Here is a 16,703-nt window from a genome sequence, read left to right as displayed (position 1 = left end):
CAACACCTTAATTTCAAACAAACAGCACCTTAATTTCAAGCAAACAACACCTTAATTTCAAACAAACAACACTTACACAAAAATTAACTATACGAATCAACAAGAACACTAACCTTAACACTATGTTCCCGAGTTTCATTTAATAAGGGAAGAGAAAGGAATTAAAAGGAAGAGAGTAAAAAATGTGTTCCAGAGATTTTTTTAAGAAAGGAAGTGGTGAGAAAAGAAAGGAATCAAGGGGATGATTGATGCAAATATTCATCCTTCCAATTTGGAGAGATTTGGTGAGAAACGATTATTATGAATCTCAGACCTTTTTAAATTTCCTAAATTACCCTCTAATTCATTATAAATAAACTTTCTTTTCATTTTCTCCCAACTCGGGAACACATAAAATGTTTAATTTCCTTTCATTTCCTTTTCTTTTCATTAAACTCGGGAACACGAATATAATCACATCTTTTCCTTTCCATTCCCTTATAATTCCCCTTCCTTTCTTTTCTATCGTTAAATGAAACTCGGGAACATAGTGTAAGCGATAGAGGTAGAGAAGGGACGAAGATTTGATGTCGACGGAGGTAGAGAAGGGACGGAGATTTGATGTCGACGGAGGCAGAGAAACGACGGGGATTTGACGAAGGTAGAGAAGGGACGAAGTTTGGTGTCGCCGGAGGAAGAGAAGCGACGAGGATTTAACGGAGGCAGAGAAACGACAGACTTTGATGTCGACAGAGGCAGGGAAGGGACGAAGGGGGGTCGACAGAGGAAGAGAAGTGACGGAAGGTGGGGTCGACGAAGATGTGGGTGGCGGAGGAGGTGGAGGTGTCGACTGGCTGGAGAAGATAGAGGTGTCGCTGTGGAAAAGAATGGATGCTAGGGTTTTTGAAAGAGCAGATGTCTAGAAGAGGCTTGAAGATGTGAGGCCAGGTCTATGCGAGGAAGAGGTTTAGAAGAGGTTTTTTAATGAAATCACTTCCAAAAAACAAACACGCTGCAGACTCAAACGTCTGCGCATGGTCTGCGTGGGGCAGACATAAGAGGTTTTGAAGTGCTTTTCACAAAAAAAAAAAAAAAAAAAAACAAACAAACAAACACCCCCTTAGGCTCCCACTATTCGCACACTCTTAAAATCTTAATTTCACACCCCTACATGTATACGACCCGTATATAGTTATACGAGCCGTATAACTGATTGTTGAAAAAAGAATGTCAGAGAATTTTTTTGTCTTCATGTATATGGGTCATATAACATTATACGACCCCCCTCCTTGTATAGAATATTATACGACCTAATATTTTCTTCATCTATATGAGCCGTATAATATTATACGATAAAACATTTGTCATAACAGATTATTCTATTTAGCCCGTATAATGTTATTCGAAACATATACAAAGTGTGAAATTAAGATTTTTGATATGGATTTATTAGGAAAGTACATTTATCTCATCACAACCTTTTATATAAAAATCATGACAACATTCTTAGCAATCATATATTTGTCGTCTAGAAATTTATATCATAAACAAATAATTGTCTGTTTATTTGCTTTTCCTTTTTTTTTTTAATAATTAATTTAGAAAATACACAACACAGGCTCTCAGTCTTCTCTTCTACTTTAAAGCTTAAAGCTTTCCCATGCCTATTTTCACTTTTGTCACCACCTCTCTCTCTCTCTCTCTCTTCCTTTCTTCGTGATCTTCAAATCTAGGGTTTCCAATTTCTCACTGCCTGTCGTACACAGATCTCTCTGGGGTAATCCATTACCTGTTTCTGCATTTTTCTAACTTACTCCCCTGTTTTTCATACAGTTTTCTGGCATAAAGATTCAATCTTTTTGAATTTCTTTCCATTTTTCTGTATTTTCTTGATTCCTGAGTTGTTTATTTACAAACCCCAGTAAAACCCTTGAATCTTTTAGCATCTTTCTTCCATTTTAATGGTGAATTGTGATTAGGGTAAGGTTTTCTTGAAATACAGGCAAAATTTCAAGAAAAGTGGTGTTTGTTACTTTGTTAGATAGTTTTTATTTTCTGGGTGAGAAAATTATTGGTTTAATGCATGGATGTAAGGGAAGGAATGGCATCTTTTTATGTTAATAGAGGGGTTAATGGGTCTGGCAATCAAAGTGGTGGGGGGGTTCATACCCCACCATCTGGTTTCAAGATCCAACCAAACCCAAGTATGCATTCTGGTCAGACCAACATGTGGTTAACTAAAGTGGGTTCACCAAGTTACCCTCATGGCATTACCACTGGTGGTAGTAGTGGTGGTGGTTGTGGTAGTGATTCTGTTGTAAAGAAAAAGAGAGGGAGGCCTAGGAAGTATGCACCAAATGAGTCACATATGGAGTTAGGGCTAACTCCTGCACCTTTGTCGGGTTCGGGCGGTTCAGGCAGCCCAAACCCGAGGAAGAACAGAGGGAGACCTCCTGGTAGTGGATGGAAACAAAGGCTTGCTAATGTTGGTATGGTTTCTACTGAACTTGATTTGCTTCATGCATTTTGTCAACAATCATAGTTGTTTTGGTTTTCTAGAAAATTATGACATTTACTTGGTAAACGGACTCCTCGAATACGCTGACACCAATTGAGTATGCTCCTTTGATTGGCGGACTATCTAGAAACCAAAACAAGGTCAAAGACCTCTTAGGCCATCCGTAGTCATAAAGCCCCTTGTGGAGCGTTATGCGACACGTGTCGTGCCACGTCACACAGGGGCTTTATGGGACGTTATATCACTAGAGCCTGTAGTCATAAAGCCCCTACCTATCATTACCTAATTATTAATTTTCAATTTTATTAACTAATTAAAAAACACTTGTTTTTTTTATTGGTCCATTTTTGAAATCCTCCCCCCATCAGGCGCCATATATATAACGCCACCCACTTTTTTTTGCCTCATAAAGCCCCTCGTAGTGGTGTTTGGGGCTTTATAGGGGCTTTATGAGGGCATATAGCGCCCCACTACACAAGCACTTAGGCCATGTATAGTCATAAGGCCCATGGAGCCCATAGCTAGGGTTATGTGACAAGTGGCAATTGTGTAAGAAAGGGGGTTATATAAGTTGAGTGTGTAGTGGGGTTATACCCCTTCAATTATACATATATATGTATGTATATATATGTGTGAGAGAAAAACAAATAGTGGAAGGTATGGCTCCCGTGAAAATTTTCGCGGAGGAGGGGAAGATCCAGCCTATAGCGCCCCCCCGTAGCGGTGTTCGCCGGCCACAGTTGTCAATAGCGATCGTAGCGATCGCTATAGCGCGCTACGTAGCGTATAGGTCCGGTGTCGCTATTTGGGTTGTAGCGATGGATAGCGAGAATAGCGACACTTTATTTATTATTTTATTTTTAAATATAAATATCAATTAAATATAGCTATAAAACAGCTGGATTTTAGGCTTTTGTTAAATATACGTGTAAAATAGCATATATACCAGGGTATTTTGATATAATATACATATAAAATTTTTAAAAATTATTTTTCTATTGTATCACAATTTGTAAAATAGCCGCCCGCTATTTATCGCTATGTCGCATATAGGTACCTTATCGCTATTTGTCGCTATGTCGCCGGCGCTATAGGGCGTTATAGATGGAGGTGGCGCTATACCAAGCCCCACTACGGAGGGACTAAATGCTTATGATTTTGCTAGACCACCTAGAGCATTTTATATTGCTAATGTGTTACTAATTACACATGTTTATTCATACGGTGACATCAATAGATATCTCGAGGGTATTTATGGATGGATCGAATGTGTGGTTAAAGATGGTAAAACTTGACTTATAGAATTATTTTTGTATTTCATCCAGGTGAATGGATGAATAGTTCAGCAGGATTGGCTTTTACACCTCATACCATCCATGTATCTGTTGGAGAGGTATGTTATAACTAAAGAACCGTCAATCTTGGTCAAAACTAGGGTCTGATGTGTAAAAAGAAGCAAATATTTGCAGGATGTTGCTGAAAAGATATTAATTTTCGCACGACAGAGGGCGAGAGCAATTTGCATCTTATCGGGGAGTGGAACGGTTTCTGCGGTGACGTTTAGTCAGTTTACATCTTCGGGGGGCACTGTGACCTACGAGGTTAGCGAACTTTCATTTTAAAACGATTTATTAATCAAGTTACAATGTCTAGAATTGATCCATTGAGTTTGCTCTATGTTGGACCTTTTTGTGTTGCAGGGCCGTTTTGAGATACTATGTTTATCCGGTTGTTATCTGCTTTCGGAAAACAGCGGCCGGACCGGTGGTTTAAGTATCTCGGTTTGTAGTGCTGATGGCAATGTCATTGGCGGTGCAATTGGCGGTAGGCTTGTTGCATCCAGCTCAGTACAGGTATTGTTTCAGACCAGTTAGAACAAGTAAGCGCGTTTTTAGGGTTTGAAATGCTTTAAAAATGTGATTTTTGGTGTTGTAGGTGATGCTTTGTAGTTTCGTGTATGGTGGCGGTAATGATGTTAAAGCGAAGACCAAAACAGAAACATCCTCAAGGGACGAGAAACATTTGGATATTCAACTTAACGAGACGAGTCCTGAAGCGGTTCATGAGCAACAAAATTCACGAGTCGGCTTAAGAAACTCGCCTACTGAAATTGACCTTACGCGTTGATGAATTATTATTATTATTATTATTATTATTATTATTTAAAACAGGTTGGTATTTCTGTATATGTAGGATGTACATGAATGGTGCTGAAAGAACAGCAAAGAGAGATTATACCCTCTTTGTAGTTGTGCTAACGTATTTGTAACGATGAACGTGACCATTTTATCGGTGTTAAAGTAGAATTAGGAGATTGTTTTGACTCGGTCATCTGCTAATTTTATGGAAAATTATGTTCTTTGATTTTTTAGGTCTTTCGTTAACTAAACATCAAACGGAACGCCTTTAGCATTTTAATAATTGTATGGTAATGTTAGAAATATTCCAATACTTACTCTCACATCGGAGTCTGATCTTCGCTCTCACTATGGTGAGACCCATGGGCGTAGCCAGACACTCATCCTCTCTTGCTCTGATGTCGAGCTTTTAGTCCAACATTAAAACCTTTGTAGTAACATGGCCTTGTACACCGATGAAGCTTTATTGGGCGGGGGGGGGGGGGGTGCCGGCCCCTGCTGGGCTGATTTTTCACTCGTAGTATTAATTTTATTGAAAATTTCCGAAAACTTTTCTTTGTAGTGTAGAATATTAGATTTTTAACACAACACGAAGGTTATGGTTGTTATTTTCTAACTCGTTCAATAAGTATGGTGTGATAAACATGTCATTCATGCTAACATAGTAACATGTATAATTAAATGGATTCATCTGCCAAACCGGTTAAAATAGTATTATGATACCCAAAAAATGTTTTACTTTGGAGCAACTCAGTCAACTTATAAAAATGTAGAAAAATTAAACAAAACTGTATATTAAATTAATTTTTTTTATAATACAACTTGGTAGGAATATATCTATATAAGAATGATCATATTCTTTCTGATATGCAGTGCAAAGAAACTTAGAATCTGAACAAGTGAACTAAAATGAATGTTATGCAAAACACACTTCAATACCTAGACAACAAGAATATTCCGGTTACCGGTGGTTTAATTTCCGGCTTGTTCACTCATCTCCGGTTAAGCCTATCTTTCGGTTACTCCAAGTTCAAGCTTTTAACCCTCTCCATCACATTGTTCATTGTAATGGAGAATGCATCTTGAAACAATTCAAACTTTGCATCTTCATCTCCATAAACTAGCTTTGGCATCAAATCATATACAATGTTTCTTCTCATATCATCCCTCTCCTTCAATGGCATCTTCATCAACCTTTCCACCACATTCACCTTCATCTTCCTCACGTCTTCTTGATCGATAAAAACCGAATACTTCCCATGATCTTCGGGCAAATGCCAGGGATATTGATAGTAAGCCGTAAATGGGTCAAAAAGGACGGGGATACACCCCGACACCAATGAGTCAAACACTGACTTCCTAGTAGGGCTATCGCCTGGAGGCTGAAGACAGAATTCAGACTCCGTGAATAGCCCTATTAGTGATTGGGGCTCGTCACATTGCTTTGTTTTGCAATCGAAGAACTTACATTGTTCCTCGGTTGCTGATGTGCATTGGTCTATCAAGATAGACCTAATGTTGTCATGAGCGTCAGGACGGGCGGCGCCTGCAAAACTGATGAGGCTTCGACGGTTTGATGAGATGATTTTACGTTGCCATGCACGGATGTCGTCGTCTGAGTGTGGGTGGAAGTGAGTTGGGTGAGGGATCCCGATGTCGTTGAGCTCCCATGGTTGTCGTTCGATCATGAGCTTTATCGGGTTTTGCATCTCCTCGAGCTCGAGAAATCTAGTCCCCCATGATGTGTAATCCTTCCTCCTAAAATCCCAAGAAATTTTCCCCAAAACAAAGACATGATCTTTTCCTAGATTCTTGTCCCATGATTTTTGCATTTCTAGCCAATTTACAAGTTCATAAGACAAAGTATCCTTGACTTCACTAGATACATTCTTGAAATGCCATCTCAAGATGTCTAGACCACCATAATATGGAACATAGAAGAGTTTTGCTTGGTTTTCATCGTAAACACGACACGGGTGCTTTAAAACTCGCGAATGGAATATCAATTCCAACGAGTACTGATGAGTCTTGAACCATCGGTTTCCAAGCTCCGGTATGGGCTCACCAAGCGCGTTGTTACTGAAATACTTGCACATATCAACCCAAGGAACCATATCATGACATTGAGCCACCAAATCCTTGTTGAACTTTGGTGGCAACTCATAGACATAGATTCCTCGGCCATGACATTGGTTTTGGTTCTGATTCCAGTTTTGATTAGCGGCCCACGATCTCTGGACTCGAAGATACTCTTCGACAACTTCCCTCGCATTCTTTATTTCATCAAGACTGCCATTTAGAGGATTCTGGTTTGCATGAACAAAACTAGAAACTTTCTTGGAGTCGTCTTTAAGGCCACTGGTGCCAGTGGCCTCATTCCCGGCTCTTTTCTCAAGAAAAGTGGCCGGGTTTTCATTCCCGACTCTTTTATCATCAAAAGCAGTCGGGTTTTCAATGACAACTTTGGAAACTCCATTGGGATCACCTTTGAGGTCATCAACGACCTCAAGCCCATTATTCCCATCACTTTGGTTTCGAACAACACTAACATCTTCTTTGGACTCGCCTTTGAGGTTCCGGTTAAGGTTAACCGAATTGTCATCCAAGGCCGAATTCGCCAATCTCTTTTCTAGTTTTTCTTCAAGAACAGGAATTCCGTTCTCCAGAAACTCTGGAGAACTAGAATTCGTGAACGGAAGCTGGAACTTGTCGTTCGGTTGTGTGGTGGCCGAGAGACAATAAAGGTTGGTCAGCTTACGAGACGAGACACAAACATGCACAATCCTGCCCGAAATGTAAGTGGTCGATGATGTCCAAACAAACATAAGAATCATGAAAAAGAGAGCGGTCGGAAGAGGATACACAAACCATGCCACACATGATCGAAAACAGCCCCTTTTCGGCTCGATCTTTTTCGGGGCTTTTGGTTTTCTCTTAGACAAAACGGTTACCATTGTCTTGATGCTAAAATGGAACTCGTTTGGATTTGAATTTGGGTTTGGATTCAGAGTTTTTCATGAGCTTTTCTAGTGAAGAAATAGTGCATTTTTGGCTTCATAGAAGCATATCATGAAACAACATGAGTGCACGTAGAGATTCAATGCATGATTAGTTTGTTTAGTATACTTGGAGGCACGATCTTATTTCGTAAATTCATTTAATTTGATTTAGTTTAATCCAAAATGTCAAACACAATCATTTGCCCATCTATTAAATAAATTAACATTATCTCATAAAGGGATATTTTGATTCTTGATCCAAATTTCGTTATCGATTTTAGTTGGATCAAGAAATTAAGCACGGAATTAATATAATATAAAACTTGATGTCAACATACTTTTTGGTGTATATATATATAGTTAGGGTGTATGGAGTGGTTAGACACTTGAAAGTGGTAAACTTCAAAATCAACCAATGAGAGACTGTCATGTCATTCAATGAAAAGTGTTTAAACTATGGTCAAAAGACAAAAGTGTTGGTAAGGGTTGAATTGGTAAACTATTTAAAAGGGGTGTTGTTAAATATACCCAAAAGTCAACTTTTGAGGAGAGAGAAGATGGTAGGAGAGAGAAAATGGCTCTCATTAATTACCGAAATCATTAATTAATTAATATTCTATTTTATTTTTTAATTATTAATTACAATCATTAGTTTTTAACTTTTATATTATTTTTTAAGTAAATATAAAGTATTTTTTATACAATCAAACTTTTATGTTTTAAGATGGTTAATATATAAAGCTATGGTACTTCGTATCAGCAAAAACAATTCTAAATAATATTTATAAAGCTACGGTGCTTTGAAAAAAATAAGATAAATGTCTTTGTTGATTATAAAACGTATATGAACGGTGGTGGCAGGAGAAAGCTGGGGTGGAGGTGGGTGGTGGTGGCGTTGGAAGTCGGTGACGGCGGCGACGGTAGTCACGACGGCAGCTATAATAATAATAATAATAATAATAATAGTAATAATAATAATAATAATAATAATAATAACACTGTGTAAAATTAAGTTTTTTATATGTAAAACTAGGTTAGAACCCGTGTATTACACTGGTTGAATAAATATTATTTTATATACTAAGTAATAAAATAGTTACATCTTTTAAAAACTCGTGGATTGCACGATTTGAATAAACACATGTCTTACACGAGTAATGTAATCCGTTAATACATTTAGTCATCAAGATTTGTTTTCTAACAAAATGAATTTTGAGGTAGTATTTACTTATTGTAACATCTCACTTTATTTTTTATTAGGTTAGAGAGTTGTGTATTAACGTCCCGCTTGCGATATGCGCATATAAAGTATATGTGTGGCCATCGGGGGGCAAAAGTGAAAGTGCACTAATTTTAACGTTATCGGTCGAATAAATGTAATTTTGTATAGTAAATAATAAAAAAGTATATATTTAAAAAACTACGCGTATTACACGGGTTTAATAAATCTAATTTTATATACCAATAATAAAAAAAGTCATTTCTTTCATAAGACATGACCCGTAGTGGTTAAGAAAAATAATGCCCCCACCATGGGGCATTATCCGACACGTGTCATCCCAGTCAGCATGTGGCGTTATTGCAAAAGTGGTGTAGTGGGAATAATGTCTAATAATGCCCCTTCTAATCATTAAACAAAAAAAAAAAAAAAAACAAACAATTGCTCATTGGGTAATCAAACCTTGGACCACATGCAAAATCCATTTGATCACTTCAGCGTTATATTTAAAACGCTTGCATGCAATTTTTCCAAAAACAACGCCTTATAACGCCTAGTGTAGTGGGGGGGGGCGTTTTTTTCAACTTTTTTATAATACCGCCCCACTACGGGTGGTCTTATATAGTATAAAAGATTCATGGTTCCTTTTTCCTTATTTTTATGTTATTCCTAATGAACCGGTTATGTATATATGTGAATGTATGTATATCTAGGTATCTACTTTCAAACAACAATTATTAAACATTTCGTCATTATTTTATTTACTAATAAATCCATCTATATGTTGGTGAATAATAACTCTACACACGTAAATATATTATAATAAATCTTGATTACTTATTTATTAATATTGATATTAATACTAATAATAGTATAACAAAATATAAAAAAATAACAAAATATTATAAAATAAAATAACATAAAAAAACATAATCATTACTTTTGAGTATATAATAAAACATAATTATTACTTTTTACTTTATAATAAAATTATACAATAAAGTAGTTAATCATTACAAAATCATTATTAACTTTGACTTTTGGGTATATTAGTCCTTGTGATGGGTATATTTATCACACCCCTTTAAAAAAAAGGAAAAATTTGAGATTGGTTGAGATGACATGAACCCCACCCCACACCCCCCCTCTCTCTCTCCTGCCCTCGCTCCCTGCATCGGCAACCAGTTACCACACCTTCACCTTCACCTTCACCGTGCGGGAAACATGGTTGGTGACGGTGTGCCCCAGCCGAAAAGGCACTTTGCCGACCACTCCGTATAACCTTATAAAATAAAGTTTAAGGTGAATGTCTTTTTTCTTTTATATATTGATAAAGTCAACTGATATAAAGAGAACAGTTTAATAATTTATTTTGAGCTTTTAATTCTAACTAGTTAACCCCTAGTGTTGCAGGGTATGGGCGTAAAATCATGCTACCAGTGTTGCGGGACGAATATGTAGCAAACTAAATGAAGACCAAAACCGAGAAAAATCGTAAAATAAAATCTCGAATTTTAACAACTAGTGACTCACGTGACGTAAACCATAGACAAATTCGAATGTATAGCGACATGTATACAAATTTTGAGGGGGTAAAGATAGACCAGACGTGAGTCGTGACCAACAAACATCGTGCTATGTAGCAACCAAACAACCAAACCCAAAAAAAAAAACGTAAAACAAAATTATAACAAAGCCGAAGTTTTATTACATAAATATAATCTTAAAGATAAATTCAACTTTGTTTGGGAAGAATGTATTGTCCTTGCACGTATGGTTAGAACCCGGGTCTGGGGCAACATAACACTAATCTAGCCAAATGTCTTATGTTAATTTATTTAGTTTAATCCAAAAACGTCAAACCTTAATCATTTAATTTAATTCCCAAACACATTTCATTTTCAAGGGATATCTTGATTCTTGATTTTATAGATGGATTAAGAAATTAAGCACGTCATTAGTATAAAATAAAAACTTTAGATCAACCTGGTATATATGGTCATTTAATAAAGTTTAATAGAATATATCTTCTTTTTTTTTTCTTTCAAATGTTATAACATATTCTTTTCTAAGAAAAGGCCATATGTAGTAAAAATGAAGGAATTAACTAGTATTTGAGACATCCCTAATTCATAAATCCATAATTATGAAAGTAAAGAATGTTGTTACTATTTTTATGATCATAATAAAATAAAATAAAATAAAATAAAATATAAAGAAACCACAAGTAACAACATATAACGATTTATTATTTTTTTTTTTAGAATAAAAAGTTATTTATGTTTTTTTTTTATAACGATTTATTAAACGATTAAAACAGTTATAAAGTTTTCATGATACAACCTAAACCACACAGGTAAGAAAAAAACATATCTTATTTGTAAACTACGAAACATTCCTCACTCACAGCATGCTATCCGTCCTAGCCGGCAACCTTCTAAAGAAGTTAATCGGCACAGACGGCAAACGATGGCGAAACCTCGGATGCCTCATCATGTACAGCCCGATCAGACCCGCAATCGCCTGAAACGGTGTAACATACAACACAATCGCAGCAACTAAACAAAACGTCACGAATATAGCAGTCGCTCGCGGGTCCCTCCAGCTCAGCAACGACTGCATCCGTTCCCCTTGCGTCGCAATGTCCCCAACCACTGTCTGTATTCTCCCAGCCACGCTTCGCAAACGGTCATACCTCATTCGGACCAAGTCCGGGTTTCGGCTAGTCGGGAATGTGTCGAATTCTTCGTCGAGCTCGTCAGGGTGCACCCCTTCGGCTTGTGAAATCTTTGTGTTCATGTGCGGTGGGTAACGTGGGCGGTACCGGAAGTTCCAAATGCCGATCAAGAACATGTATAGGAACACGGTTGGAAGTATCAGCTCCGGGAAGCAAACGAGCATGATGAAGAGGACGTGAACGAGGACGGTGGTGATCGGGTTCCGCCACATACAGATGTCGTTGAACCACTTTGACACCGCGAACACCGGTGCGAAAATCATCATTAGCCGGAAAAAGTTAGCTTTGCTCCGGCGCATACTCCAGAGGTGCGAGTCCACATCCGACATGTACTCCACCACCTCTTTCCGTAGTGGCGGCTCAGCACGACCAAGCCGAGCCGCCACTATCTGGACCGCCTGGTGGCGTAACATGTCGAGTTGCATGACACTAAACGGGCGAACATAGTGCATTTTCGGTAGCAACGGGCGTGAATAAGTGTACAACATGTTGACAAAGTTGGTACAGATCGCTAAATGGACCTCGCCCATTTTCTTGACTCCGTTCGGGTTTAACACGAGCAACGGGTATGAATGAGTATAAACCCGACCCGCTTCAAGGGTCGAAATACGGATCCTGACTTTCCCGACCCTTAAATCTTTATTGTTGGAACCCTTGTCGCCGAGCTGACTGTTATCGAAAACACCGACGGTGAGAACCGTGGCAGTGTCGAAAACCTCCCACGTATACTGCTCGTTATACTTTGGACACAGGTTGTCGACTATAGTTCGGGTCCTGACCCATTTATGGCCGTATTTTGCGACACAATAAGTATCAGACGTCCCTCTTCCATCTCGGGTTTTCATCGGGTGCAGCCCGACAGCGTTTAGAATCCCGAGCTCCAAAACCCCGATTGTCGGCTTCCAAAGCTGTTTGGCAGTTGGTCGAAGATCGCTACTATAGTGAGTTGACTCGTCAAGAACATGGTAACCACCGTCAAGACAGAGCCTGAGATGAATTCTCATAGAAAACTTGTCTTTTTTCAGCTGGTCGACATCGACAGCAACGGGCTTTTCCAAATTAAACCATCGAGAATGGATGATCCGATCATCAGCCCGTTTTTCAATCATGCTTAAAGGTATAATCACTCTCCCAAGAATCTCATCCTTCCCGGGACCCACACGGTCCTCAACCGTGAGAATCAGATGGTCCTCAAAAGGCTCAGCAGCAACAAACAGCAGGTCCTCGTTCCATAACGGGTTAAGCGAACGGGCCTGGACTGTTTTCGTCTTCATAACCTGGTTCCCGATGTGAGCTTTCACATACGTCTCAGGGAACCGAGTCTTATCCATTGGAACCAAGTCCTGAGCCTCAACCACATTGACTCGAACATACCATAGTCTCGGTGCTTGATAGACTTTTGACCGTATCAGAACCGATGCCGCACCCGAACTGTCAACCGGTGTGGCTGCATCTGAGTGCCACGCGTCAGGAAACGCTTCATCGGCTTGGGTCCCGATCCAGACCGCCAACATGAGTTCACTCTTTATCCGCTCACCCTTCTTGTCCTCGAGCCGGTACCATTGCGGTGCTAGCGGGCTATCGGGTGGGACCCGCAACGGAACCTCGTTGAGGTCAAACCTAACGAACCCAACAAAATCATCTTTGACCAGATCTTTATCTTTGACCACTACTTCAAGTACAGACGCTTGCATCCTCTCCCTCGAGAACGCGAAAACAATATTCCACATCGGGTTTTGGTTTTTCTCGATATGCTTCGTAACACCTTTATAGTTCCCGATCCTAACCTCAACATACGGGTCAAGACTTCCGGTTATATCCATTGAAGGAAGATCACGGGCCTTCACAACCCGAACAAACAAGAAATGCATCTTTTCAACAAGATCATAAGTCGAAGAAGCTTTATCGGTATGGATAACCCGCCCACCAACAACCCTCCCGCCTCCTAGATACGGGCTCGTCTCCTTAAGCGCGTAATCTACGGGCTGCGACGAAGACTCCGAGTACATTCTAACAAGCTTTGGAGGCGGAGGTGGCGGGTTGGGTTTTATCTGCTCGTACCCGTATCGCATCATTGGCGGTGGGGCTGCCGGAACCGCAGTGTTGGCTGGAGCCTGCGTCTGGTGTGGGAGATGGTGGAAAGTATGCCTCTGTTCACTTTTTTTAACGGCCGTGTTAACAACCGGGTCGGAAGACTTTATTGTTGGGTCATCGGTTATATAAACTTTAAGCCCGAGCTCTCCTCTTACACGCGAAAAGATTCCACGTTTCTCTAAAGGATAGTGCAAGACAACAGCATCTGAATACGGGACAAATGAAGTTCCCGTTATGGAAACTTTACCCAAAAACGACCTCGAATTTGTACCTTTGACGTTGTTGTACACAAAGGCGTCAAGTGTGAGACTTGGGAGGATGGATGGGTCGGAAATGTTGAAGTAGAAACTCTCGTCCCAAACGGGGTCCAGATCTTTCTCTTTGACCGTTGTGCGGTACTTTTGACCATCAAAGTAGAGCTCGACATATGCACTCGATGAACCATGACCATCTTTCGGAAGAAGGTTGTGGGCCCCTGCTACATCTACCCCGAGCTTAAGGTTCATATTTGCGTTCTGATGAACTATAGATAACGGTACGATACAACTTAACCTGAAAGCATGAAGAGAACACAAATATTAAGAAGCAAGACACCGCAAAAGGCAACCTTAATTACACGAGTGATTTCATGGTCCTTAATGTCTTAGAAAGCTTTAAACATAGAAAGTTCCAACCTTTTTCGAACTGAAATCGATCTTGTTTTTTTTCTTTTTCTACAAAACTTCTGATCTTCTTTTTTTTTTTTTTGAACGGCAAATTTGGATCACTGACGGACCACTGGAGTATTATCGTGCCACCAGCAGAACCACCCGATCATATCCATCTCCACTAGGCAATAATGCCTATACACCAATTCAGGAGGAAACCCAATAAATAAATCTGGGAAAACCCCCTTTATAGGAATCGAACCCGGATACCCCTAAGATACCAGTAGGCTATAATGCCATGGGTAACTTCTGATCTTCTAAATGTAGAGATCTATGCTTCTTTAAGAAAAAGTTAAAGACTTTTAAACAGTGTACTATGCTAATCTAACTTCAAGACAGATCCATGAACTTTAGACTAATTATTAATTGTTTATTAATTCAATCAAATATTATAATATTTTATATAATATTATTATATATTATATAAGATCTAAGAAGAAGTACATGCATTATACAACAATGATTGAAAGTTAAAGTAAAGGGGCCCTAAAATTAAGCTTAGGACACATGACAGTTTGACTGTTCCCAACACCACATGAATAAGATCTAGAGGTAAAGAACAGTGGTATTATCTCCTCATAAGACAAATTTACAGAAAGTAAATCATAATAAAAAGCATTTAGAATTTAGAATTCATACAAAAAGACACTTACTTTAAGATTCTTGGATAATATTGGCTGATTCTTTAGATTCAAAGTTTATTAAAGAATCCCAGTTATCCCATAAAAAGCCAAAGATCTTTGTGTCATAAAGACATTTTGATCATATTTATACTAAAACCAAGAATCAAAAGCAAAATAATTTTGTGTTTTTTGGATTCAACAAGGTGGTTTTTATTTTATTTTATTTTGAATATAGCCCACAATGATCCATCATAAGAAGCTAACAATTTGCAAAGTAATAGTACAAATCAGAAGTATTAAAAAAAAGTATTAAAAAAAAGTATTAAAAATATTCAAGATTTTGGATTGTAATGGGTTTGTTCTTTTAGATTCAAACAAAAATAAAGATTTTATGTAAAAAAACCCATCACAACAGGTAACTAATGTATTTTAAAAAAAATATTTAATAATTTGCCAATTAACAGGAAAAATTAAGAGCAAATGACTTTTTAGATCCTCAAGAAAACACCTCATCCCAGATCTTAATTCACCCCCCCCCAAAAAAAAAAAAAAAGAAAACAAGAAATGCATCAAATTTGGTTTAAAATCCACAAAAAACATAAACTTTATTAACTGATAATTTTTTTTAAAAGATGCGTACTTTTACAATTTAACCAAAGCCACATCAAAAACAAAATGCATCAAATTTGGTTTAAAATCAACAAAAATTTAAGCTTTATTAACTGATATTTTTAATAAAAGAAACCACACACACACACCAAGAACAGGCAAATTACTCTAAACCCCAAAAAAACCCAGATCGCAATTAGCTCACAATGAAGAACAGAAGCAAGTAATTATATTTTACAACAACAAAAATGAAATCTTTATTAAAAAAAAAACACCAAATCAAGAACAAGATACTCATACCCACATAATGTGCTAAACATAAAAATGCTTCAAATTCAACCACATTACTCCAAACCCCAGAAAACCCTAGATCCCATTCATCCAAAATGAACAACAAAAGCATCAAGTTTCAATTATTATGAAGAAAAATGAGATATTTCTAAGATAAAAGCAAAAAAGAAACTACCTGAGCTGATCTTGAGGTATGAACTATGAACCACTAGAAAATGGGGGATTCATCTTACAATTTTTTGTTGGTATTGTTGAAGATATAGAGGTATTAAAAATCTGACAGGCTTTTTTTAAATTAGCTTGAAGCCAAAAGAGAAGTAGTGGAGAGAGAAGATGAATGGTGGCATTGCAATGTGTGTGAGTGATTTATATGTTAATAGATGTTTGAATAATATTAAGTAATATATGGGTTAATGATCTTCTTCCGGAAAGAGTGCCATTAGTTTATTTAAGTATCTTTGAAGTGTAGTGTGTTTTCTGATTATGATTAAAATGGAGCTCAAAATGTGGAACTTCAGGGTGCTTGGGTGAGGTGGACTATCCGAGAAAGACTGTGGATCCCAGTTTGACTACCTTTGGGAGTTTGGGTAATCATCTTTATATCGAGAGATTTATTATTCTAAATTATTAACTTAAACTAGCCTAAGACCCCGCGACTTTCGTGGGTGGCTAAACACATAAAATAATTTAAACGTAGAACCGTTAAACTTTGATTGTTAAACCTAATATTTTGATACACTTGAGCACGTCCCAAAAGTACATCGACATAATGTTCGTTACACATTAAGT

At 38.0% G+C, this 16,703-nt stretch overlaps 3 protein-coding genes across 4 annotated transcripts; 1 reads left to right on the top strand and 2 right to left on the bottom strand.

Moving 5' to 3' along the window:
• The first annotated feature begins 1,628 nt into the window (after window positions 1-1,628).
• LOC110867702 (AT-hook motif nuclear-localized protein 5) lies at window positions 1,629-4,828 on the top strand. Its single transcript, XM_022116704.2, has 5 exons — window positions 1,629-2,468; window positions 3,823-3,890; window positions 3,967-4,098; window positions 4,198-4,350; window positions 4,433-4,828. The coding sequence occupies exons 1-5, from the start codon at window positions 2,063-2,065 to the stop codon at window positions 4,622-4,624; spliced, it is 951 nt and encodes a 316-aa protein (XP_021972396.1). The 5' UTR covers window positions 1,629-2,062; the 3' UTR covers window positions 4,625-4,828.
• Window positions 4,829-5,413: 585 nt separating this feature from the next.
• Window positions 5,414-7,626, bottom strand: LOC110867701 (xyloglucan-specific galacturonosyltransferase 1). The gene has a single exon (XM_022116703.2). The coding sequence runs from the start codon at window positions 7,587-7,589 to the stop codon at window positions 5,655-5,657; it is 1,935 nt and encodes a 644-aa protein (XP_021972395.1). The 5' UTR covers window positions 7,590-7,626; the 3' UTR covers window positions 5,414-5,654.
• Window positions 7,627-11,210: 3,584 nt separating this feature from the next.
• Window positions 11,211-16,330, bottom strand: LOC110867700 (FT-interacting protein 7). Of its 2 annotated transcripts, none has more exons than XM_022116701.2 (2): window positions 16,090-16,330; window positions 11,211-14,236 (listed from the first exon to the last, which is right to left on the bottom strand). In XM_022116701.2, exon 2 carries the CDS (start codon window positions 14,188-14,190, stop codon window positions 11,257-11,259), a length of 2,934 nt encoding a protein of 977 aa, XP_021972393.1. In that variant the 5' UTR covers window positions 14,191-14,236; window positions 16,090-16,330; the 3' UTR covers window positions 11,211-11,256. The 2 variants fall into 2 exon arrangements, with proteins under 2 accessions (XP_021972393.1, XP_021972394.1); XM_022116702.2 differs by lacking the exon at window positions 16,090-16,330 and adding an exon at window positions 14,359-15,082.
• Between the last annotated feature and the right edge of the window lie 373 nt (window positions 16,331-16,703).

The sequence above is a fragment of the Helianthus annuus genome, chromosome 7, assembly GCF_002127325.2.
Source record: "Helianthus annuus cultivar XRQ/B chromosome 7, HanXRQr2.0-SUNRISE, whole genome shotgun sequence".
Taxonomy (NCBI): Eukaryota; Viridiplantae; Streptophyta; class Magnoliopsida; order Asterales; family Asteraceae; genus Helianthus; species Helianthus annuus.
The sequence above is the reverse complement of the archived record's forward strand: the minus strand, read 5'-3'. Positions and strand labels throughout refer to the sequence as shown.

What these genes read in the sequence shown, in the direction of transcription:
- LOC110867701 (XM_022116703.2), bottom strand. Translation starts at nt 7,589, where the DNA reads ATGGTAACCGTTTTGTCTAAGAGAAAACCAAAAGCCCCGAAAAAGATC.
- LOC110867700 (XM_022116701.2), bottom strand. Translation starts at nt 14,190, where the DNA reads ATGAACCTTAAGCTCGGGGTAGATGTAGCAGGGGCCCACAACCTTCTT.
- LOC110867702 (XM_022116704.2), top strand. Translation starts at nt 2,063, where the DNA reads ATGGATGTAAGGGAAGGAATGGCATCTTTTTATGTTAATAGAGGGGTT. An exon ending in ACAAAGGCTTGCTAATGTTG is followed by an intron (nt 2,469 to 3,822) that starts GTATGGTTTCTA and finishes TATTTCATCCAG; the next exon opens with GTGAATGGATGAATAGTTCA. An exon ending in TCCATGTATCTGTTGGAGAG is followed by an intron (nt 3,891 to 3,966) that starts GTATGTTATAAC and finishes AAATATTTGCAG; the next exon opens with GATGTTGCTGAAAAGATATT.